The 26,415-nt window shown below is 40.0% G+C and overlaps 1 protein-coding gene across 1 annotated transcript in view; it reads right to left on the bottom strand.

Moving 5' to 3' along the window:
* vldlr (very low density lipoprotein receptor) overlaps positions 1-26,415 on the bottom strand; it is an 80,321-nt gene that overhangs the window by 9,268 nt on the left and 44,638 nt on the right. The window contains exons 6-16 of the mRNA XM_034709092.1: positions 21,740-21,902; positions 21,248-21,370; positions 20,460-20,582; positions 17,955-18,074; positions 16,175-16,300; positions 13,411-13,582; positions 12,803-13,030; positions 12,599-12,717; positions 11,022-11,161; positions 8,147-8,288; positions 7,801-7,950 (exon numbers count right to left, since the gene is read on the bottom strand). Of these exons, the coding sequence (XP_034564983.1) occupies positions 7,801-7,950; positions 8,147-8,288; positions 11,022-11,161; positions 12,599-12,717; positions 12,803-13,030; positions 13,411-13,582; positions 16,175-16,300; positions 17,955-18,074; positions 20,460-20,582; positions 21,248-21,370; positions 21,740-21,902 (1,606 nt within the window). The remainder of the gene's footprint in view (positions 1-7,800; positions 7,951-8,146; positions 8,289-11,021; positions 11,162-12,598; positions 12,718-12,802; positions 13,031-13,410; positions 13,583-16,174; positions 16,301-17,954; positions 18,075-20,459; positions 20,583-21,247; positions 21,371-21,739; positions 21,903-26,415) is intronic.

Raw genomic sequence — 26,415 nt, 5'->3', positions numbered from 1 at the left:
AAACTGCGCACATGCAAGTAGGCCTGTGAAAATAGACCAGATCTCAGGAGACTAAAGTAGTAAATAAACACTCGATAGATGAAAGAAGGGATCCAGTTTTCTTTATACAGACAAAAAACGATCCACCACAAAGATAGGATAACACAACTGCTACGACACTAAATGTAGAAAAGCAACATCAAGGACAAACTCTATGGTTTTACTGCAGCATCAATCAAACCAGTTTCACACACAAGGTGGAGAAAGAAGACGACAGTCAGGCTATCCAGCTGGTTTAAAGATTCTGTACATGGTACAGTAAGTGATCAGGAGGTCCCCATCAGCTCCTAAACAACCATCACAGTCAGAGCAGCAACAGTAAAATCCTTACAGGCGGATCAATAAGCCTCAGTAAGCAGAGGCAGCAGAGTGTTGCAGTGTTTACTGGAGAATCCGTGCAGAGAGGACTTCTGTGTGGGAGTCAGATAATAATGCATATCATCTGTACTGACAAAGAAAACATCACACAACTTACACTGAGGCAGTTCACAAAGCTACTACCAACAGCAGATGATTCTTACACAAACTTAGAATAGATTCATACTCGCGAGAGGACAATTTTACTGATCATTCAATCCTATGAATCGTTTATTCAACTGTTTGAAAGATGTAAAGTTATGGCTGAGCCTAAATTTTCTGCACCTTAGCGAGGAAAAGGCTGAGGTCATTGTATTTGGACAGCCCCAACAGTTCGATGGGAGCACTCTCGGCCCTCTCGCAGCAAATGTTCACTCCTCTGAAAAGAGCCTTGGAGTTCATTTTGACAGAGCCTTCAAATTTAGGAAACAAATCTCTTCTGTGGTTCAGTCCAGCTTCTTCCAGCTGAGACTCATAGCGAAGGTGAAGGCATATCTCCCTCCTAAGGATCTAGAGAGAGTTGTACATGCCTTTATTACGGCTAGGCTTGATTATTGTAATTCTTTGTATGTCGGCTTAGACATGGCGTCTATTCAGCGCCTGCAGCTTGTACAAAATGCGGCAGCTCGCCTCCTGACTGGCAGGAAAAAGAGGGAGCACATCACACCTGTGCTGCGTGCTCTCCACTGGCTCCCAGTCCGTCACAGGATTGATTTTAAAGTTGCACTTTTAACATACAAGGCCCTAAATGGATTGGCACCATCCTACTTGGCTGATCTTCTCCATGCTCATAACATCAAATTCTTCAGAAAGAGTACTTTTTGGGGATTATAACTCAGGACAAGTATTTAATGAACATTCTGCTGGTTGCGGCTAAAAAGGCGTTAACCAGGAAATGGTTGGGCCGGAGAGCCAAACTCTAAAAAGGGATGGATGGACATTACAATGGACATTTACAATATAGAAAAGACTACAGCACTTGTTAATCACAGATCAGAGCAATTCACTGTGAACTGGAGGAAATTGGTTAATTTTTAAAACCCTCCATAGACCGGATTTTATTTCACTGCTTAATAGTTTTATTGTAAAGAAAAGACAACTCCTTTGTTGTACATGGTTTCCTTTTAGTTTCTGTTATTTAATTCCGTTGGTATGTATGTGATTTTGGAATGATGATTTTGAACTTGAATATGTGACTTAGGTTTAGGTTAGCTTCAGCGCATTTCATTAACCCCTGAGCCCCGAAGAAAAGAGCCTCGGCCAAACAGACATTCTTCATTCAGCAGTTTAAACAATTCTAACCACCATGATGTTTTCTCCAAGAGGAGGGGAACACCGAGGATAATTCAGCACCCACCTAAAGCTCCCTGAAGCTGTGCACCAAAGGGTCCATTTAAGATCTGTATTGTAAAGTCGAGCACAATGAAGCACATACATTTTACAGATTAAACTACCGATGACCTGGAGAGAGTCTCTGGAGAGACAACATGCTTTATGCTACTTGTTTCTCCATATATGCAGACGTATTCCTCTGATTAACATATCAAAGTGCTTTAATGGGTAATTCAGTTCCCCTTTTCACTAACATTTGAATGCACTGAATGTAAACAAAGCTGTTAACAATAAAACATTAGAGTACCCTTATTGGGACTGCTAAAAGCTCAACTATAAAATGCAAATATAAGAAGGAAAGGTTTTATTCTGGTTCAGGCTTGATTGTAATTTTGACAAACCCCAGATGAAAGTAAAAATGCTTTGATCTAAATGCAACCATTTTGAAGACAGGCATCTTTTATGATGACTGATATCTTCAGACACAAACTCTGGAACTGAGAAGACTCCCAAATCAGTAAGAACACAAGAAAAGCTCCACTGTTTCATGCTGAGATCATTCAGCCTGAAGGAAACACTCCCCAGTCACCTTTAAAGGCTGTTATGAGTCCCACTTTGGGTTCAGCCCTGAAGTTAGAGCACTGCTTATTACTTTCTCTCACTAACAAGATTAGAGGCGGTCAAATCTGAAAGCACACAATGCTCTACAGTTCCTATTTGTTAGAGCTGCAACGGCTGTTAAAATGGATAAACATTTCAGCTGAAGGTTTAGGAAAGAGCAACGTAGACTTTGGCTTCGGCCCAACGAGAAGGAGAGAGGAGGTTCATTCAGAGAGTGACAGGCATTTCTTTTTAACCCCCTCCCAGGCTATTTTCACTTTTAAACAGCACCACAAACAGACAGGCGTGTAAATACAATAGCAGCAACACACACATGCATGAGGAGGGCACCCACACATGCTCTGAAACAGGGCTGCATGCATACGCTCACGTCCACTCTGCAGGACTAAAGACGCTCATAGGCTGCAGAATAGAAGAGAACACACACACACACAGAGAGAGAGAGAGAGAGAGAGAGAGAGAGAGAGAGAGAGAGAGAGAGAGAGAGAGAGAGAGAGAGAGAGAGAGAGAGAGAGAGAGAGAGAGAGAGAGAGAGAGAGAGAGAGAGAGAGAGAGAGAGAGAGAGAGAGAGAGAGAGTGTCTAGGTGGTGTATTCAGTGATAACTGCAGCTGTAAAAAGCCTGGAGGCAGCAACAGATTTCCATAGAGCCAGGGAGGAGGTGAGTCAGGCTGCGAGGACGTTCACTACATGAAGGCCGTTATGTTTCTGTCGACAGGGCAGGCTGTAAAACCGGCAGCAGAGCTCACAGGTTTTTACTGGAGCAGGGAGTTCATCTCACCCATCTCCACATCTCTTTGTCACCCACATCTATGAATGTTTCAAAACCTGTGCAGAGTGCGAACTTTTCTCCACAGCTTTTCTTTAATTTTCTATATTCACTAGTTTCCATTTTGGCTCAACACATAGACATGTCTGTCCACCAGCACCATAACATTTGGTGTATAAGACCTAATGTTTCAACCAGAAAGTGGGCGACATCCTATATGCAGGTGAGACCAACATACCAGTAGAAATTGCAGAGAGACTCAGTTGGGGCCAGGCCTTTTCCCTACATTGAAAAGAATCCCCAAAGCTAGTAGCTGCACCACATCAGCTTTATTTACATCTGCTTCTACAGGAGATCATGAGTGGTGAAACATGCTCCCTGTGGCACACAGTATAATCTGAATATCCTGTGGTGTGCATGTTGGAAACAGAAACTAAAGGTCTGAAGTATCTAATGTGCCAAATGCACAACTTCATTTTTAAAACATATTTTAGCATTTAAAAAACCCAGTTGTCCGAGCTAGCCGTTACTATTTCAAAGTTTTGAGTGTTGGTGATAGGAAAGAGAGGAATCAGCCTTTTGGATTGGCATTTTTAGTTAACTTCAGTTATTCATAAATGTTTCATAGCCTCGAAAAGTTAGTTGGAAACTTTTGGCGCATTTTCCTCTTACCAAAAAATAAATTAAAGCACGTGAAAAAGTATTTTCACACTCCAGTGTTTGCTACTCTGAGAGTAAGGGAGAAGATATCACAAAGCATGGAGGGCTGCAAAACCTGTCAAGACACTCTGGGAACGGAGTCTGGGTTCTCATTTGGAAATAGGAGAGTACAGAAGGAATGTCTTACAGAAAAGTTAGCAGGCTAACGAGGCAGACTTTCATTCAGGAGGACGCTGGTGCAGAGAGTTGTCAGGGAGATGTTCCAGTGCTCTGTGTACACCAGTGTCTCTGTCTGCAGTTTGAGACCAATTAGGAGAGTGTGTGAACTGAATTCAGCTGTCAGGATCCGATCTGATGCTGCTGCTGTATGAAAAGGCTAATCTATGGGAGCGCAGAGAGGCGCTGGACGGCCCCAGAAAAAAAACAACTGGAGCAACGTGGATCAGAATGAAGGGGGTCCAAGTTTCCCAGAAACTTTTTCAATGCAAAGACGACGACTGAGGGAGGGAGGGCTGCAGTTTAACCTCTAACAAACGATAACTTCATCTGAGTGAATATGAACCAGTACTTATTCCTCTCTCTTTTGAATAAGGCATTCATCTGGTTTCCTTTTTATAAACATAATAAAGTGACTGTATATGTATTGACAGCTATTTTTACTAACCTGAAGCACACTTACGGTGTTGTGGTCTATGACTTACAGGCACATTAAGACAATCAATAGGGCCAAAAAGCATGCTTTATCATATCTCTGTATGGATACACATCTTCAGTCATGTAAGAATATCAACATAGCATATCACCGTTACAGAAGACTCCTGCTCCTCCTGCATGTGCTACCCAGCCAACCTCAACCAAACGAAGTATGACATGATGAAGACGTGTGAGAGAAAATGTCCATTGGTAAGGTGCAAGTGTGAACAGGTTTCTTTTCAATTCTTCCTGTCCCATTAAAGTTACTAACCATAGACCCTGAGCTCCCTTGAGCCAGACTCCAGCTGCTACAACTACTACTATCCGTCTCACCACTATCATCTCTCTCTCTCTTCACCTACCTCTATCCCTCTCTCAAACATGGTCTCAGGAAGTTTGTCCTTGCCACTGTAACTTGCTAAATGCTGCAAAGTGCTCTGCTCGTGGTGGATTAAGATGAGATCAGACTGAGTCCTGTCTGTAAGATGGGACTGGACCTTATCCTGTTTTGATGTTGGGTCTTTGTTAATAATAGAACATATGGTCTAGGCCTGTTCTGTTTAGAAAGAGTCTGAGGATAAGATTTGTTGGGATTTGTTTATTAATACATTTGTATTAGAAATAAAGATTGATTGATGGTACAGAAAATCTTTAAAATGTCAGCCCAAATAAAATCTGCCAATAATCAGTAGACCCAAACATTAAATTGGTTAGTCTGGCCAGTCCTTTATGGCTCAGCCTGTTTATTTAGAAGTAAGGTATAACTTAAACAGCAAGCTTTAACACTTAAGACAAAGAGGGCTTCTAATTTTGAGTAAAAAAAAAAAAAAAGAAAGAAGAAAATGCATCTGTACACAAAGCTAGATCTATGAAGCCACACATCTCCATTTTTCTGAGGAGGAACAAGAATGACTCCTGCAGAGCCCTGACCTCAACCTCATCCATCATTTTTGGGATGACCCGAGAACAAACTATGAGCTGAGCAAGCCACAGAGACCAAATCCCCACAGCCTGGTTCCAAAATCTTGTGGGAAGTCATAGCAAGGGAGACCAGGGGATTTCCAGAACTCTGTAATGCAATGTTTAATATTCACATTCGGATGTTCCACAGCTGTCATGGCTTTAACTAAGTCACATCCAACTTCAGAGAATTGAAGGCAGCTCAGACCAGGACTGAACCCGAGCAGCAGAAATGAGCAGCGCTGAACAAGCTGATCCCCCTGGAGCCCTCACAGTTCAAGCTGTCGGGACGAGACAACAAAGGCACTTTCAAACAGAAGAGGGAGGAGACGGCTGCAGCTGAGATGTGAAGGGAGACGTGATGATACATGCCAAAGAGACACTGAAAAACTGGATCACAACGCCAACTGAGTCAGCTACTGTTCAGCTGTCAGAGAGCTAACAGAAACAGACAGCTGGGTTTGAGTCTGGCATGGATACAGATAGGAGACGAGGCTCGCGGGGAGAACACAATCGCACCAAAGAAACTTGGTCTGGTGGCAGAGCAGAAGAAGAAGCAGCGAAAAGGAGGGATGAACGACACTTGCATCGAAGCCAGTCGAAGCAGAAGAATTCAACTGAATTAATTCTGTTTCCCATAATTGATTCCGTGTTTTGCAGGATCCATAGTGAAAGCAAAGCTCCTTTTAGCCTTTTCTTTGTAATCAGTTCTTTGAGAGGCACATTTCTGTCAAACGGCTCAGCTGAGGAGAATGAAGCTAGGAGCACAGCATCACCTTTGTACGTACAGTAATTGAAATGCACATAAGCACAACTAGGAGCTACAGATTTACCATCCATTCGATAGTTTAACCCAGCGCTTTCCGTTTGCACTCTCACAGCCATACAATTACTAACATTTTCCCATGATGCAATTCAAAGTGGCCCGAGGGCACCAAGAGACAAATTAAAATATCTCTGCTGGGTTAGTAGTTCAGTGTTTCCCCAGAGTTTCTACGACTTTCTATTTAAAAACATTTAAAATATTTCCAGTCTCACTTCCCATAAATCATAAATCATGTATGATTAATCACCTAAATAAAATGGAGAAGTTGAGACAGGATTGAAAAGACACCATGTAATAAAACCCAGAGGGAAAAATAAAATCTTGGTGATCCTTATTTGAGTCAGAAATGTGTTTAACAGCAACAAGCTTTTTCTGTTTTGATCAATCAATAGTTCATGAGACCAAAAGTAAAAATTAAAAACTATAAAACTGTAGAATTTAGAATATTACAAGGTCCAACACAAGACTTTGTTTAAATTAATCAGGCACCTCTCCTTTGGAATCATCCACAAGTCAGGGACCAGGAGGCAGACACCCTCTCTACTTTTAAGAGTAGGCTTCAAACTTTCCTTTTTGACAAAGCTTATAGTTAGAGCTGGATCAGGCTTAGACCAGCTCTTAGTTATACTTCTATAGGCTTAGACTGCTATAGGCTTAGGGGAAACAACACACTTGGGTCCCCTCTCTTTCTTCCTGTCCCGTTAAAGTTCCTAACCACCTTTCTGGAGTCCCTGAGCTCCCTTGTCTCGTAGGTTCCTCTGGATCTCTGCTGCTGTGGACGTTCCAGACTCCAGCTGCTACAACTACTACTATCCATCTCACCACTATCATCTCTCTCTCTCTTCTTCTCCCTCCATCTCTCTCTCCAACAAGGTCTCAGCAGATGTGTGTTTAACATGAGTCTGGTCCTGCTGGAGGTTTCTGCCTGTTAAAGGAAGTTTGTCCTTGCCACTGTAACTTGCTAAATGCTGCAAAATAGGAATTTTTAAATAGGAGCTTATGAATATTTCTTTCTGCATGGCAAAACTTTTTTACTTATCAGTTTCATGTAAAAAAACAAAACAACTTTCACTTTTTGCTGAGTCATAACTTTAGGAGAGACCTGTAAGGGTTTTGTGCAAACTTATAATAAGCAAACAAATTCTTTCATGTATCCAAAAAGAAACTTTTAGAGATACTTTTGGGAAGAAAGGATCTCTGTATAAATGTAGGAGAGTGTCAAAAGATTTTATTAAGTATGAATAAATATAAAAATGATTGTTCTTTTGTGCATCCTCACACTTTCAACTCAGGTTTTTAAAGATTTATGAACTCTTGAGCCGTTCTCTAATGCAGTATACAGCTGTGCCCAGGTTTGAAGGTAAATGTTGCACAGATGCACTTTTAAGTTGCACCATGGGGGTGTGACATGCATATGCATAACTTTGAACTATGGCATTGATTAAAATCAATTTACGAGATTGCTCATGATGAAGATATGTGGATCAATGAAATGTCGAATGTGAAATCAATAAGTCAATTTCACTGCTTTGGTTCTGCACTCACCAGGTCTGCAGCGTAGGCCGTCTGCAGCAAGCTCCTGACCCTCCGGACACACACAGGTGTACTTTGGGGAGTGTTTGTTGATTTGTGGAGCGGGGAGACACATGTAGCTGCAGCCTCCATTTTCACCTTTCTCTGCACACCAGTTGGTTCCTGCACACGAGAGGGTGAAAGGTTGTGAGTGCTTTAACAAACACTGAATTTTCATACAAGTACATGTGAAGGAATCAGTCCATTCTGCACCAAGTGAGATTGGTGGTACAGCCGTCACTGTAAATAAATCAATATATTTTTTGACATTTAATAAACAAACCCTAACCTCCCATCATTCCTCTTTGCAGATTCTTACCCGACAGCTGAATCAGCTCGTGGTACACTATGATGTCCTGAGGGTCGTTTAGGTTGCTCGCCAGCGTCACTACGTCAGAGCCGGTGAACTTGTTTGCACCGTATATAGCTTCATTTTCACCGTCTGTCCAGAAGACTCGATCCTGAAGAGAGCAGAAAAATAACATTTATTTTTTGACAACTTTATCTCCTTTATCTTTAAAAAAAAATGAAGACATGGCAATAATAGATAACAGAAAAAACTGCAACGAAAAGAAAAAAAAAAGTTGAACAAAAAACTAACTTAAGTTAAGAAAAGCTTTAAAATCTATAAAAACATTTCGGAGAAATCTATTACATTTTTTACAAGTTCCAAAAATGCAATATTCTAATATTTTAATAGATATTTTAATTATTTAAAAAAAAATTTAATCTGAACATTTCTGACAAAAGAAAGTATTAAACATTCTTGGAAGTTTGCATAATTGCCTTCAAAAGTCCAGATTCAGAATCTTTAAAATGAAAGATTTGTGTTTGAAGTTTGCAAAATTTCCAAATCTACAGACATTTTCAAGAATAGTCACAATATTTAAAGCTTTTAGAAATATATTCACTTAAGTTTTCAAAAAAGTGCAAAAAGTTTCTGAAATTCTACAAAGTTCCAAAAAATCTCTGATTAGAATTTTTGAAACATTATGCAGTAATAGCTACAAACGGCCTTTGACTAACGACAAGAATACCATAAAATAACAACAACTATAATCTAATCTCCTCATATCAAGCCTGACTTCTCTCCATAGCCACTCTGTTATCATTTCAATGTCACCCCCTCTCTGTCTCTGTCGAGCTGTCTATTATTAAAAGCATGTAAAAAGGTGACAATATTCTACATTTACATCACAAATTGAACCATCTGCGTGCAGTGACCATCTGTGCAGTGTTCTCGCACTGCATCCTGAGAGGACCACCTGTCAAATCAAATCATGCCTCTTCTTAGATTCACTTTTGATCTCAGTGTTTTCTTCTGTGCTCACATTAAAACATTAATCCTGCTTTTTGATTTTTTATCCACTAAAAGAACAACCTGTTCAGGAGAAAGTAAGAGCAGTATGACTGCATTGATGAGATCAGTGTGTTCATGGTGCCGTTACATAATTTAAAACACTAGAATAGAAGACTCTCCATGTTAGATGTTACTTTAAGTATAAGAAGAGAGAGATTATGCTGCTCAGCTGAAATCACTTGTCCTTTAAATAATGCATAGCTCAGACACGAGCTGTAGATTGTGAATTTGAATAAATGTGTCATCTGTCTGAGAGCGAGTCAGTCAGCTGTGTGAGTGGGTGTAGGTGAAAAGACAGCGAAGCAGCCAAGTGTCCATGTGTCGATGATTCAGAGAGATGATATGTGAGAGACGCAGTACTGGTTTTAGAGGAGTGGAGGTTTAGCCAGCAATGAGTACGACATCTTTCTATGAGACACTGATTTATGTTGAACAAACTAGCTCTGTCTCCACTTTTTCCTCTCCTTTACAGAGTTGTCTTCAGTTCTTTAAGTCATTTCTTTATCTTTAAAATCAGAAAATTAAACCATCACATGGTGATGAAAGCTGCTTTTTCAAGGGAGGGATCAAACTTTTAGGGATGTGGGAATGTACTACACTCTGCACACATTTCTATCAACAAACAAACTGAACAAAATCCTTTGACACCACATTTCCCAACGATGAATGGATGTGGTGGTGGCAGAGGAATTTCTGACAGTGATGGAGGAAACATTTCTAGATTTACTTTGAATATCACAATGACGCTGGAGAATATTGGACACTGCAGATTATATTTAACATCTAGATTTATATTTAGCATTTGGATTTAACAACGATTTTAACTTCATATATTTTTCACAACAAATTAAATGTGAAGAAGATCACAAATATTCCTCTAAATGTGATACAAAAAGAGACTTTTAAAAACTCACTACATTTGTATGATGTTTTGGAGCTAAATGTGGAGAAATGTTGCTGTTATTTTTGGTGTGCACATCTTTACAAACGGCGCCCCATATCTTGCTACAACTGCCTCCTAGGTAAACGCTCTTTCTGCGACAAACGTGCTTGTAAATTGTACTTTGGTTCTCTGTGTGTTTGTCTGTAACTGTGTTTTTTTGCTGCTGACTGTCTCGGCCAGGTCTCCCTTGAAACAGATCTTTGATCTCAGTGGGACCAACCTGGTTAAATAAAGGTTCAATAAAAAACAAAATGATGCTGTTGAAAGTGGTTGAAATTCGGTGATGGATGTCCAGACATGGTTTCCCCTTCTTCCCCAAATTTCGATGTTGAAATCCCGTGCTCAGTACAACTAAGTTAATACAGTATCAATGTTTTAACTGCTTTTGTTTAACACTTTAAGCTGCATGTATACATAAAAGGTGCTATACAAATTAAGTTGTTGAATCCTTACATAGACAAAGACTGGCTTGGAAAAAGCATTAGATATTTAAATCAATGGCTGCATCGTTATAGAAACCAATGGTCTTTAAAAGAAGTTTTCCCAGAGCCCAGATAAAGCTCAGTGGCTAAATCAAGCGCCCCATGTACAGAGGCTTTAGTCCCCGTTCCGATCAGACCTGCAGCTCCTCTCAACGATGGCATGAAAAACCCTAAATTCATATTCTTAAAAGGTAAAGAAGAGCAAACGTTGACATAGAAGGCTGACGGCAGAGATGAAAATACATCTGATGGGACCCTCATATTGTATATATGGTGAACATTGTGTGACCTTTGACTCTACCAAAGCTGATTAAACACCTGTCATGGTATTACTACACAGTTTGTTCAGACTAAAACCAGATCAGTGACCAAGGATGAGCAGTGCTTCAAAAAAAGACATGAGAAATACCTCGAAAACAGTGAGAGCGAAGGGATGAGCCAGATAATCCGACGACTGGAGGACTTTCTTCCTGTTGTCTCCATTCAGGTCGACGCTACAGAGCATGTGCAGCTTGGAGTCGACCCAGTACAACCTGCCTTTGATCAGATCTGTGACGAAGACGAAGGGTGTGAAGAAACAGGAGAAGGAAGAGTAAGGGGAGAAATAACAGAAGAAACGGAGAAGAATGGATAATAAATGGCAAAAGGGGAGAGTAGAACGTCAAGAGAAAAACACGAGAGGGAAAAAATAAGTATCAAGATAAGAAGGGAATGATGAAAGACAGAAGAATAAAAGTGTGATGACAGAGGAAATGAGAAGAAAGAATACAGAGGGGAGAGAATAAAGACAAATAGAACAGAAAGAAGATGGAGCATGGCGTGCAGAGATAACGAGAGGAAAGAGGAGAAAGAAAAATAAAATCAATACAACATTTCATTAACAAGGACGAATCGATGGCTTCTCCCTGGTGTGTGGGGTGAAAGTACAGCCAGAGGAAGAAGCATCCGATGGTGAGATGTGATCAGCTGTTTGATAAAAAGGACTGAAATGGAAACACTGCAGTTTAATATAAAGAGGGAATGTTCAATTCCAGGATTAGAGTCATTAAAAAGGGATCATGAAGGTGCATTAACAGAATGAAATAATCTGAAACTTCCTACACCTCTCACAGATTATCAGTTCTCAGCTTCTTGATTGTTTACGTTCTGGATGAGGTTTTGTTCCCTGCTCTGCCAGTGTTTCATTTCTTTAAATATGCAATAGATCTACCCCTCAGTTGGTGCATACGTTTCCAGCAAACAGATTTTAATATTGTGCAGTTCTGCCTCAGGCATTTGGCGAGTCAGAAAATTGGACAGCTCTGCAGAGAACCTCTTTCTATTGGTCCTGCTTTCCAAAATCTGCTTCAGTGATTACCTCCATTTTTCACCACTCTGTCTGACCACCCACAGCATAAAATGGAGCCAACTCATTCACACATACTGAAGTGAGTCTCACATTTGGGTTTCTTATGAGTGGGAGCTGCAATCTATGAAGGATTTTGTGAAATACTGGCATCGTCCTCTCCGGAGGGAAACCTGACATTTATGTTGCTGACTGAAATTTTTTCCGCCTTTAGCTCTTATTTAAGAAGAATAAATGTTTACAAAAGAACTGAAACACAAGAGTAAGAGACTTCACATGAAGCTAACTGCATGGACTGAGTGGAGCGTCTTTTAAAGGGGGGGTTGTGTGTCTTACTCAACACAATCCCACCGTATACCCATGCATGCAGCACACTCCATCGTAGACTTTGAGACCTATACTGCAGCCAGTCACTAGGGGGAGCTCTAAATGGTTTGGCTCCAATTTTCTGAAGCTGTTATATCATCTATCTTTTAGACGGTCTATGGTTAGAATACAAAAACCCTTTGACTCTTATCTTTTCCATGTCAATGTATTTTCTTTATGCTGTGTCTCTTCTACTAACCCCTCACTTGAGCAGCTGATCTGATTCTAAATTCGATGAGTCAGTAGTTCTTCATGCTGTGTGTTTGTATTCTTACCCAGAGTGATTCCATTAGGCCACTGGATGTCTGAAGCCACTAAAACCTGTCTGTCCACTCCGTTCATTCCAGCTTTCTCAATCTTTGCGGGCTCGCCCCAGTCAGACCAGTACAGAAACCTACAGGGACAGAAAGATGACACAAAATAAAACAGATGGACTTATAATTTCAGGCAATGCGCTCATCTGACGTCAAGCTTCCTACCCCGACAGCGGATCCACAGCGATGGACGCCGGTTCTTTGAGGCCTCTGTTGAACAGAACTTTCTGCTTGGTCCCATTGAAGTTGGCTACAGAAATGGTTTTGGTACCAAGATCAGACCAGTACAAGTTCTTATAGATCCAGTCCACGGCAACTCCTACAGGGGTCTGGACATTGTCGATCACTTTGTTGTGAGAGCTGACGTCCCCTCCTTTTTTGTCCAGCACGGTGCTGCAAGGAAACAAAGGACAAATGAAGGAGTCAGGAAAATGTGAGGATTTAAATCATATACTGAGCACAAGTTATTGGTTTTGCAAATATTTTGAGGTTGACCAAAGTTTTTTAACTTTGAACCAAAGGGTTACTGTAGAAAGACCGCCTTTGATATCATTGTTTATGCACAATGGAGACTTTCGTTTCTCTGGAAAAAAAAATAGTTGGCTAGTTTTTTAGAGTTTATACAGGAGTACAAAAATGTTGAAGCTATGATATTAGAAAACCTCAAAAGGAAAGGTCTATGTAACTGTACAGAAACCTAAAATAATATATACCCACCTTTGAAGGTCTAAGGACTTGGTGCTGTTAGCATGCCTGCTTGTTGTGTAACCTACCTATAAATAGCTTTCTGACCCAGGTCAGCCCAGAAGATCATCTGCTGGTTGAAGTCTGCATCCAGCGCCACCGTGTTCCTCTGCTGCTCCACAATCTGCGTGTACTCCTTCCTCTCCAGACCCAGACGACGGATGTCACGGCGGTTAGTGAAGATCAGACAGGGCTCCTTACCTGAGGAGGGGAAAGAGACGTGGTTCTTACCTGAACTGTAAAAGATAGAACTTTTATATACATTTTTTCTACTCTATCAAATCATAGAGTATGTAAATAAGTTTGGAGAAAAACAATCCTCTATCAGGCTGAAGAATACACTGATTGTCCTTGAACGTGTCTGCAGTGAAAAGAGTCGATTGTGCTGCTTGTTGACAAACATCATGTGATCACAAGACCAGAGGATGGTGTCAGCATCTCCAGCAAATGACAGCTCCAGCTTCTCTTTTCCGGAGCGTTGTTTTTATAGGTGTCGTCAGGTTAAAAAAGGGTAAGATTACCTAAAGAAAAGGTAGGTTTTCCCTTTAAATTTAAGCTTTAAATTGGCTTATTCTTAACTATATATTCTGATGTAGGATAAGAGCATTTGTATAATCTTTTGCGCCTCTTCTTGGAGAGGGGTCAAGCTGCAGACCTCCACTCTCAGCCGACGCTCTCGCAGGCTCCACTCTGAGATCCCCTCCGCCGTCAGAAGGAAGTGGCGTCAGGATTAAGCCGGCTGATAGCGGAGGTCTGCAACAGTCACACAAACCACCATGAGAACTGACTTCAAGGACCCTAAAAAAAGCCCCATTACGTTACGTTGCTTCACTAGTAACTCTTAAAGGTACATTCCACAACTCTAATTATTACATGATCCATGCAACATAGAAGCAAAGTGGCTCAAGATATCCTCAAATGAGGTCTGGAATACGGCGAGAAAGAAAACATGTCTGAGCCTCCTCTACAAGTCAAGATACAGAGTTTCTAAAATTATCCAACTCAACTTGAATTACAGCTGTGGTTAGAAATAGGGTCAAGTTTTAACACTCAGACAATCTAACGTTGGGAACTTGTTATTCCTTGCACAACATTACCACACAGTAAATTAATCTACATGGAGACAGCTCAAAGTTTTCAAGGACATCTCAAATGACATATTAGCCATTCTTTAAAGCTGCGATGCAAATTGAGTTGCCAGTTCAGTAACTTTACCCTTCTAAAGCTATAGCTGTGTTATTCTGTGGCTAATGTGAAGGTCAAAATGTTCAGGTTAGTTTGAAACTATTAAGTCATTTAGTTTGATGTATTAATAAAACACCTCTTGGTGTAACAGAGTTCGAACAGCTCCACAAAAACAGCGTCTGCAATAGAAAAACAGAGGTGATCATGTTGTGTTATTGTAAAGCTGCCTTTGACCTTGCACTCAGTAAGTTTCCAGTGAAAGTAAGTACGGAGTGTAAGGACCAAGCAGGATTGGACTCAACTATCCAGCTTCAGAGAACAGTGGTTATACAGTATCTCACAAAAGTGAGTACATCCCTCGCATTTCTGCAAATATTTAATTATATCTTTTCATGGGACAACACTGCAGAAATGACACTTTGTTATAAAAGCTGTACACAGTGTAAATTTACTGTCCCCTCGAAATAACTCAACACAGCCATTAATGTCTAAACCACCAGCAACAAAAGTGAGTACACCCCTAAGTGAAAACGTCCAAATTGGGCTAAAGTGTCAATATTTGTGTGGCCACCATTATTTTCCAGCACTGCCTTAACCCTCTTGGGTATGGAGTTCACCAGAGCTTCACAGGTTGCCACTGGAATCCTCTTTCACTCCTCCATGATGACATTATGGAGCTGGTGGATGTTAGAGACCTTGCGCTCCTCCACCTTCCATTTGAGGATGCCCCAAAGATGCTCAATAGAGTTTATGTCTGGAGACATGCTTGGCCACTCCATCACCTTCCCCCTTAGCTTCTTCAGCAAGGCAGTGGCCATCTTATGGATGTGTTTGGGGTTGTTATCATGTTGGAATACAGGCCTGTGGCCCAGTTTTTGAAGGTAGGGGATCATGCTCTGCTTCAGTATGTCACAGTATATGTTGGCATTCATGGTTCCCTCAGTGAACTGTAGCTCCCCAGTGCCGGCAGCACTCATGCAGACCCAGACCATGACACTCCCACCACCATGCTTGACTGTAGGCAAGACACACTTGTCTTTGTACTCCTCACCTGGTTGCCGCTACACACGCTTGACACCATCTGAACCAAATAAGTTTATCTTGGTCTCATCAGACCACGAGACATGGTTCAAGTAATCCATGTCCTTAGTCTGCTGTCTTTAGCAAATTGTTTGTGGACTTTCTTGTGCATCAGCTTTAGGAGAAATGTGAGGGGTGTACTCTCACTTTTGTGAGATACTATATGTCATCTTATCCACACACAGCCTACATACAACTTTATCTCCATTTACTAGATCAACATACTGATGAACCATGCCGCTCTAAGAAATTAGGGTAGTAGAGCTTTACAGCATTGTGGCAGGAGCCATTAACTGGAGCTACAGTGCTGGCTAGTGGCGGGAGGTTTTTTAGGCCTATAATAATATAAATATTGGTAAGTAGATAAACTGTCTAGTAATTCTGGTGCTGCTAACTTGCACATATCTACTTGTAATAATACAATACAATAACTAGATATATATATTTGATTTAAAGTTATATTTAACAATGTTCTATCCAGAAAAAAATATGCTCCTTAAAAAGTTGAGCATTCAGCGGTCGACTCACCAACAGCTTTGCAGACTCCGGTGGTGGGATCCATCTGGTAACCGTTGTGACACTCACACTTGTATCCTCCCTTCAGGTTGATGCAGATCTGACTGCAGATGCCGGGGTTCAGACACTCATTAATGTCTGCACACACAGAGAAAAGAGAGAGGATACATCTGTTCACTGACATGTTTGATTAATCAGTTTGTTAAATGCTTCAATTAAGGTACTGAAGTGTTTGTGAAGGGTTCTGCTATAAACATAGAAACTACTGAAACCTGTATCAGCACAAAAGTTTACATAGAAAAAACCCTCAAAACTTTCCATTTCACCATTTTCACAATATGAGAATATGCAATAAACACATCGCCTGAGTCTGAATTTATTGCAATAACAAACTTTTTTTTTATTCATTCATTTTTTAATTTGCATGTTTACATTTTAACGACTGAACAACGGCTTTTACACTAGTCTGATTCAGACGAAGTTCAAGCTCAAGCTTACATTATATTATAGAATTATCTTTGTTATATTATATTATGTTATATATGTATATACAGTATATATACATATGCTATCAATAAAGTAATAACTTATCTTATCTTATGCTCGCCCCCAACTCCACCTCAACAACAGATCAGTGCAAGAGGGGAATGAAAGGCAAACAAAATGTTTGCATTCACCGATTTTCCACCATCATTGTGAAGATTCAGATTACATTTTTTCAGCTGCACAATAAATCTGCTCCCTCAGATTGGTTAGTAGCAATTTAGCAGTAAATAAAAAGCTTCTTAGATTCATTTTGCATTCAGAAGGAGAATTAAGAACAGCAGATACATATAGAAGCTATAAGATGTAAATCACATGCACTCTATATGCCACTAATGTAATCATCATTACATATTCTTATCTTACCATGCAGGCCTAATTTCCATGATTGTTTTTTTGCATGAGACTGCACACTAATATGAGATTTTAACACTCTTAAAGAAAAAGCTGCAGTCAAGAGAATTTACAGTAAATATAAAAAAGGTTTGCAGGAGTTTAGTGTGTGTTTTACACTCGGGAGCAGATTAAGTGCCTCTGTAAAACCACTGGGGTTCATTCCAGATGGGATTACACACGTTTCCCAATATACACAACGATGTTTGAGGCCAAGATTGGCTCAATAACAAACTGTGTCAGATCAACAGACAGCCAATCACATTACACAGTGATCCCCTCAGAGGCCAGCAGCTCACAATAAGAACATGTTCCACTCAAAAGGGAATTATATCCTAGCTACAACAGCAGTGTGCAGTCGGTCTGACCCAGCCCTCTGGATTAGAGATTTCTAAGAAACTAAAATAGCAAAACATCGAGCCTCACAGTCTCCCCCAGTGTCGATGTTTTCCTTCCAGCCACAGAAGAATAACCTGACAAGGACATTGTGTTGTGATTTAATTTAAAGTGTATGAAGCCAACACTTCTGTCTGATGTATTTCTCCAACAACGGAGGTTTATAGAAGCCAAGAAACATGTCCGCAGACGACATCTGAACTCAGCTGAAGTGGCAGGCAGTGCTGCTCTTTCCATCTGTTGTTTACGTGGTGGAGGATCAGGCTGCTGTCAGAGTGATCTGCTCTGTGGTGATGATTATTTTGTCTTTACCCATCCACTTGTTTTTATAAAGATTGACTTTCTTTTGTTAGTCCATAACTTTCAATTAAAAAATGAAGCCTTAATAAAAGTTTAATCCTTGGGTGACAAAATATCATCAGACACAACATTAATACACACCTGATGTCGAGTAACTCACCTCCGCAGGTCTTGTGGTCTATGAGCTGAAGTCCGGGCGTGCAGTCACACTCAAAGCCGATCACCATGTCTTTGCAGATGTGGGAGCAGCCGCCGTTATTCTGGAGACACTCGTTTAGACCTGAAGCACATGAAGGAAAAATGATCTTTAATGCACATTTGATCCACTTGATATAAAATCCAAACAAAAAGATGTGTTCGAGTAAGTTCTTAACAGACGCCTGATATAACACGTAGCTGTAGGCGAGACTGACATTGGATGTAGAAGAATAAATGAGTGTGTTTCAGAAAAGCTGCCTGTTTAAACCTTTTGTCTGTCTAACTAATATTCTTTGATTTACAGAAACAAAGGAAGCAGAAAGTTCATCTTTATTGTATAATCTATAAAACTTTCACTCTGTGCTGGATGTCAACAGCTGTTTTCTCTCTCTATGATCCACTCTTTGGATTTCACAAAGCAGTCATTGATGTTGATGTTACTGAGCGACCCACTGTGCAACATTCCAAGTTTCAATAAAAGTATAACGTCTGAATATTCAGATTTTTGATGCATTGAACTGATGATTTACGCAGCATGCCACTCTTTCTCTGACTGAGCCGTAGGAGTCAGACTCGCACGTTTAGTATTCTGCTTGTGGAAAGCATAATCACTTCTGGCTGCGTTCTTTGATCCATGAAAGAGAATTATTTAGACTCACTATTCGTTCTCTCACGCTGAATCGCATCAAGCCTGCATAGGGCGGCATTTATATTAAAAATCCACACATTATCAGCATAAATCAATGTGCCGCAGAGAGAAAGGTCACTCTCCTGCCCACATCTGAACTTTCTGAAAGCCAATTTGTTTCCTTAACAGTTACAAAGTGACCTGCCCTGAGAAATCCAAATGTTAGAGCGTCTCTCTTTGTTTTTGCTTTGGTTCAGTGTGAAGCACTGAATGATTAAATCGGGATCCGGGGAACCCGAATTCAAATATTTCTGGTTCAAACTTTTCACGTTGCTGACATTTAAAGCTGCCAGCTGAAGAATCCCTCTGTGACATTTGTAGAAACATGCTGTGATCGTCATTACAAGAGCACTCATGTTTACACAGATTCTAGAACAAATATGCAAATGTATCAAACTCAAACATATTGATTTTTCCTTGTGAGCTCTGCAGGAAAGGATGCTGCAATAGCTCAATCATTCTCGTAAGTGTCGTCTTGTCTTGTATATCTATTTGTCTTAAACAAATCCAAGCTTTCCTGCAACTGCACTCAGTTATTGCCTCATGTATGCGGAGGAGAACAATCCTGTTGTTTACTTTGCTGGAACAATTGTGATGTCAAACAAACTGGCTCAACCTCACTGTGACTACAAGACTCACAAAGGCTGCAGCTTTGACTGTGTGCTAAACATTTTCAACGAGGAGTGCAGGAAAATGATCAGTTATGATCACGTTTTATATTTAGAAAACAGTGAAACAGTGTGTCGTCTTCCCTCAAGGGACAATCTGTAATTTTTAAAGTTTTTAAAGTCCACTCCTGCCTGTTCTCTTTATTACTTTAGTAAAAACTAAAGTTCAACTAATGGCCACCTGAGGCAGAAATCAAAGCAGTTCATCATTTTGGAATTGGTTTTAATCTCTGCAGCGGAGATCCTCATTCATACTTACTGTACGTTAATAAAATCACCAGCTGAGTTTGTGTTGTTGGTGCCTTTTGGAGAATTTTCAGACACAAATGTTGGAGAAATAATTTGACCTGCTGGGAAGTTATTGTACAAACAAACAGTCCAGGTAGATAAAGAATGCTCAATATTTTTGGGAGGGAAATTGTAGTTCATTACGTAGATGATAGCACCAAGATGTATCTGTAAAGAGCTAACCAATAAGAGAGGTACCACAAGCTCAGACAATCTGATCTGTTAAAGACTTTGTAAGTGGGGCGCCATTGGCCTAGCGATCTAAGCGTGCGCCCCACATACAGAGGCTATAGTCCTCCTCGCAGCGGTCACAGGTTCAACTCCAGACCTCTACCATTTGCTGCAGGTCCTCCCCGACTCTCTTCTCCCCATATTTCCGGTTTCTCTTCAGCTGTATCTAATCTATCTAATAAAGGCAAAAATGCCCAAAAAAACCCACAACATTAAAAGACTTAATAACTTAATGACAACTGCTAACTCATCGCTTCTCTCTAGCTGCATCTCTTCATCAAAAATCAGGTAACTTCGGCCTCGGAAATTAGATGGTGACCACAAAAATGCAAAACTCAAGGCTGAAACCAGGTGACTCATGGAGGCCGTGTCCCGTTCTTTATCCAGTCAAAGTTGCATTTTCACATGAACTGAAGAATCTATAACATCCTAAACAAAGGCAAATAAAAAATAACTTTTTTATAAACTCAGAATATGAAATAACTTGTTCTGTTTAAACCTCTTGAATCTAGTATCTATAGATATGTGTCAGATTAAAGTGAAGCATTAACTGGATTTTTGAAAGCAGGGATAGTTTTACGGTTTTACTCACTGCACTCTTTGATGGGTTCGTCGCTCCAGTCAGGACAGTCTCGGGCCTTGTTGCAAACCTTGCTCATCTCGATACACTCCCCGCTGCGACACTTGAACTTCTCTGGCCCGTTACACTGAGTCACTGCGAATGAGATGCAGAGAGTTTTACACACAAATATCATGAAAAACTTAATTAGAAAGGCAGAAAACAGGCTATCAGCATTCTGAATAAGACAACCACCATCTTTGGGTTTCACAATGCCTCTAGATATTCCAATGTGTGACCTTACTGAGACTACATCCATGCTTTATGCAGTCTTGAAGAACATTTCCCTCTTACATTTGGAGGTCTAAGTGAGAAATGTGTCTCTATTTACTAACTACTCCTGAAAACAAGCCAGGCAAACACAAAGGTGATGGAAGTGGATGTTCATGGGGCACATTTCTTCTGTAAGTGCACAGAAATGTTAAATCAGGAACCAAAACACCCTCAAATGTGATCATTAGGGTGTTCAAGTACTTAACATGCACATACGAAACACAGTGCACCCAGGTTTGTTATACCTCTGCATAAAAACATGTCGACCAAAAATGTAAAGATTGTCTGCATGCCGACAATATCTATACTGACAGCACCGAGTTTCTGAGCCTCAGGACAGCCCGAGGTGGGATGCTTGAACGGAAATGAACACATCCAAACACAGCTCCAAGAAAATAATGCTTCTTCAACCAACAACACCCTCAGGACAATAAAAAAGAGAAGCTTGTTAAGTGATACACACACACTCACAAAGAGTTATCACATACTATTTTTGCAGTTGACTTCGTCTGATCCGTCGCTGCAGTCTCTCAGGCCGTTACACTGTCTGCTACCCAGGATGCAGGTTCCATCTTCACATTTGAACTGATCCGGTCCACACGTGCGAACAGCTGTCGGACAGAAACAAACACAGGTGAATCACACAGGGAAGGAAAAAATTAACCATTCTTAATGCCAACAATGACGTGTAACCCCCAAATTTAAGCATAGCAGCTCAAGGGTCCCTTTTTGAGTTGTGCTTTTATCCCCAAAGTACTGGAATTGATCTGATTCATAGGAATTAAATGTGCATCATAACTCTGAATTCATGCTTGTTTCTCTTGCTTACAGGACCACTATACATCCTGAAAACACATGCTTTTAATGACCCACTCTGCAAACGCTCAAATCAAAATCAATCCAGAGGGTCTCACGGTAATAAAATTATGATCTGAAACACTCCGTTTTTAATTTGCACAGAACAGGTGGCGTGTACGTACGACAGTTGGCTTCATCGCTGCCGTCCTTGCAGTCAGGGTCTCCGTCACACCTCCACTTCTTGTGAATACATTCTCCCGAGCGGCACTGCATCTCGCTGGACGAACATTTGGCCGGAGGTGTTGGGTGACGGCCGCAACGAGTCGGTGACTCATCCGACTGGTCCTGCAGGGATACACGGAACAGATGCTTCAGAGACAGAAGGAGAAATCTGATTGAGATGCTTATCGCCTGAAGAACTAAACGAAGAGTTAAAGCTCAGATTTATCGTTTCTGATGGGCAAACAGATGCTATCAGTAGATACGGCGATCATATAAACTAAATTAGTTACTCTATAGCCAACACTCAGTGACAGCTTGTTCATTTGCAGTTAAACAGATTTCATTAACACACTCTCTTGTATTGGTTTCTCGTCAAGGAGACTGCACTGCAACTTTACCAAACAGGATTTCTAAATAGGAGAAGGAGTTGGATGTTTTTATTTGGTATGACCCTCTGACTTGAATCAACCTGAGGGACATCAATCTTAGGAACTATTGGCTATCATCAGCCTGCAGCCTCAGGGAGAAACGACCTTCTTTTCCAGGCTTGGATGTTGCCAACAGAAAATTACATCAGGCCAAGATTATATTTTATGTGCTGCCTTTGTTTACGGTCACACTACCAACTTGAAAAGCGATGATGGAGCTGGAATTCGAGCAGTGAAGTGGGCCTAATGCTGTCTGGACTTTCATGCAGGTGTTCTGATGAAAAGCTAAATTTACATACATTAATATCTGATGGGATGCAGGCATTAGCCGCTGCATCCCCCCTCTTATGCTCTCCACATTTATTCCTGCACACAGGCAAAGCAGGCTGAAACACTAATGTATGATTTGACTCTGACCAACTGAAAACAAAACTCTCCTGATTTTGCCTTTAGATTCTGCAACACAGAATAGCAGGATATTTTAAAGCAGACAGTATCAGTGGATTTTATATTCCTCTTTGTAGTCTGAGTCATGTTTGTCAGTCAAGCAGAGTCAAGAACACTTGTATTTTATGAGACAGGGGCACAGAAGGAGGAGAAACAGATCAAAAGCTGCAAGGAGACTTTTGCAATCCATCCAACTTCTATCATCAGACGACTCACTCCACTCTGAATCCATTTAAATTGTGTTTCTACATCTACTCGCTTTATGTCTTTATTTATTGTTTCCTACCCACTTGTGAAGCCTCATAACTTAGCAGGGAGTCTCTTTAAATCTGTCTTTCATGTCTTTTAGATGAATGTTCCTTTTATTTCTATCTTGTGTGAAAATGTAACCTGGAACAACAACAACAACAACAACAGGGCAGCTCAAGAAGGAAATTTTCAAAACACGCACAAACAAAAGACAGAAATTCACTCATGACTTTCTGCAATCTTTGCATTGAGCAAGAAAAGAAACATTGCATGGTAACAGCTCTGTGGTGTATCTCAATATGTTCACAAGAAATGGAAAGACTAGCAGTAGGCTGTGATTATGGAGACTGACAAAACCATAACATTCCTCAGATAGAGCAAACTATATTTGTAAATTAACTTGCATGAAGACATTTAAGTTGAAAAATGCATCAATTAGTAATAAACAATCAACTGAAGTGCAACGTACTATCTACATTCCATTAAATACATTGTTAGTGCTGGGCGATATTGAAAATTATGTTAGAGAAAAAAATACTTCATATCAGTCGATATCAATAATTATCACAATAAATATCAAATCATGATTTCATTTAAATCTAAAGCCAGATTTTTGCTCCTGAGTGAAAGTTGAAGAAACCAGACAGTTTGTTATTTTGTATCTTGATTTAGTTTTCTGATAAACGTCTTGAATCAATCATTTCTGACAGAGCTAACAGGAAGCAGGTCTTAAATGTAAGATGAGATTTTTGTGAAGTTTTAGTTTGTAGATTCTTATTTTTCTCAGGTTGAGTTTATCTGCATAATTGTATTCACATTGACAACAAAGATATATCAAATTGTATTCTGTGTATCAGTTTAGTAGAGTATTGTTTTGAGTTGTGCTCTCAACTTTAAGATTAAAGTTAATTATTTTTTAATTAGTAAATGTTTTCTTTTAATGTTTGATATTATATTACAAATTCCCTAAGGTTTGAGAGGTTTGCTGTCTTTGCAAAGCATCATCCAGCAGAGGAAGGAGCAATAGAAGGAGTGAACAGACAGTGAGTAGTAAAAAAACGACATCCCAGCCCGCCCACACCGTTTGACTGACAGGTGATGAGGGGGACGTTCAGGGCAGAAATGACAAGACAGAGAGCTTTTAGGACCCAGATATCGCAGACGATTACCTCTTTAATTAGAATTTTAACTGTGCGATCTGACAGAATGGGATCAGACGGAGCAGCAGGAACAGTTTCTCACACTTTCATCATCTCACAAAGTGCCTGACTCATCCGGGAGCAGATTAATGGACTGTGAGAACGTGTGTGTGTGTGTATCTGTGTTTGTCTGAAGCGCCACACAACACTGACGCAGAACTGGCTGGGTGTGTGTGAGAGAGGGAAGAACAATGACCTGCCAACTGAACACAGTAATTTAAATATTTGTGGGTGTAAACGTCTGCATCAATATTCCTGCGTGGCCGTCACAGCGATAACCACACAGCCAATTAACAGGTACGCGGCAAATCGCAGACTCAGTGGAACTTGTTCTGCCATGTGTGAAAAACGTGTGAGGAGTGCCGAGGCGGAGTGTGTGAGTGTGTGTGTGTGTGTGTATGAGGCAGGTCAATAACCACCGGGTGTTGCAGTGACTGAACTTGCAGAACCAGTGCTTGTGTGTGTAATTAACTGTCCGGTATGAAAACCATGTGCAAACAAACACACATGGACACAGTGAGGAGTAATCATAGAGAAGAGAGAGGGAGGGAGAGAGAGAAGGAGAGAGAGAGAGTGTTCAGGTTCCTTTCATGTATTAGTGTGTAGTCAGGATTCTTTTGGATTTATCACCAGAGAGGTTTTTAATCCTGAAATCTTCCTTAAAGTCCAACAGAACATCTCTGAAATTACTTAAACCCTCATAACTTTGTACTTTATTTCACAAGTACGTCATTGTTAAGGGACTTACTCAGCTCACAATTTAATCAGTTAAATCATATTTTGCAATTCAATTAAAAGCTCAAACTGAGTCTTCTTTTTCTCTGTTAGGCGCCACATCAAACTCTTGTTTGAGCCTATACAATTCTCATTTTGGGTGTGAGACACATTCAAAGCTTTTACTCTAAAATCAGGCATGCACTAAAAAAGATAAATATGTTTGATGACATTTTCAAGATCAGAATAACAAGCACACAAAGTGAAGAAGTATTAAAAGAAAAACTATAAAAAAAATCCAAAAAGCAATTTTCTTTGAACGATCAATTCATCTAGCTAACCTCAAATTAGTCTGACTTTTTTTTATTTTTAATCTTCATCTGACTGAATCAAGCTGGCATGAGAGAATGGCTGTTCAACTTGGGGCTTTATGCAAAAGCTAATATGTACAAATGACGATTAAGAAAAGTTTGCTTTATATGATACAATAAAATGTTTTGTTCTCATTCATTAACAAATCGTCAAAATCTGAATTTATCTCAATGAATAAGAATAAGAATGCATCTTATTGTGCAGTTCAGATTGAAACATTTACAGCCGGCACAATGTCTTTAAGTCCTGTGATGTTGTTTTTTTTTAATTATTAAATCTAAAGAGGGATTTCTTTTGTATGATAGTAAATTAAAGTTAGCAGTATCTCAGCTTACAACCCCAAAAAAGATCTAGAAATAATGCATGGGTATGCTACTGACTTGTTCTTTTTACAGTTCAATTTTGGGCTATGCCTTTATTTGGGTATACTTCAGAGGATAGGAGAAGAGACTTTGTTGGGTGTATGATTAGTTTTTAAATCAATAAAACTGTATGAAAATCATAAACACTACCAGTCAAAAGTTTGGAAACACCTTCTCATTCAAGGGTTTGTATTTATTTTAATTATTTTCAACACTATAGATTAATACTGAAGACATCAAAACTATAAAAGAACATATATGGAATTACTGAATGAACAAAAAGTGTTAAATAAACCAGAATATGTTTTATATTTTAGATTCTGTAAAGTAGCCCCCTTTTTCCTTCATGACAGCTTTGCACACTCTTGGTATTCTCTCAGTCTGCTTCATGAAGTGGTCTCCTGGAATGGTTTCTAATTAACATGAGCCTTGTCAAGAGTTCATTTGTAGAATGACTTGCCTTCTTAGTGTGTTTGAGACCATCAGTTGTGTTGTTCAGAGGTAGGGTTAGTACACAATGGATAGCGCTATTTGACTACTGTTGTAATCCAGATTATGGTAAAATCTGATTATTTCATAGTTTTGATGTCTTCAGTATTAATCTACAATTTTGAAAATAACTAAAATAAATTAAAACAATTGAATGAGAAGGTGTGTCCAAACTTTTGACTAGTAGAGTATGTCATCATTGTAAGCAAAGAGAGAGAGAGCTGTTGATCCAGTGAAGTACAAAGTAAAGATGTAAAGCCCACCAGTAGGCAGAGGTGGAATGTAGCTTGAACTCTGATGTCCACACGTTTATTTTTAAATTCGACTAAAAACAACTTTCCTGCCCAGAGGGAAGGTTGAAAATCTGGATTTATTT

This window comes from Notolabrus celidotus, chromosome 19 (assembly GCF_009762535.1).
Source record: "Notolabrus celidotus isolate fNotCel1 chromosome 19, fNotCel1.pri, whole genome shotgun sequence".
Lineage (NCBI taxonomy): Eukaryota > Metazoa > Chordata > Actinopteri > Labriformes > Labridae > Notolabrus > Notolabrus celidotus.
Note: the sequence above shows the minus strand (reverse complement) of the source record. Positions and strands in the feature narration are given on the sequence as shown.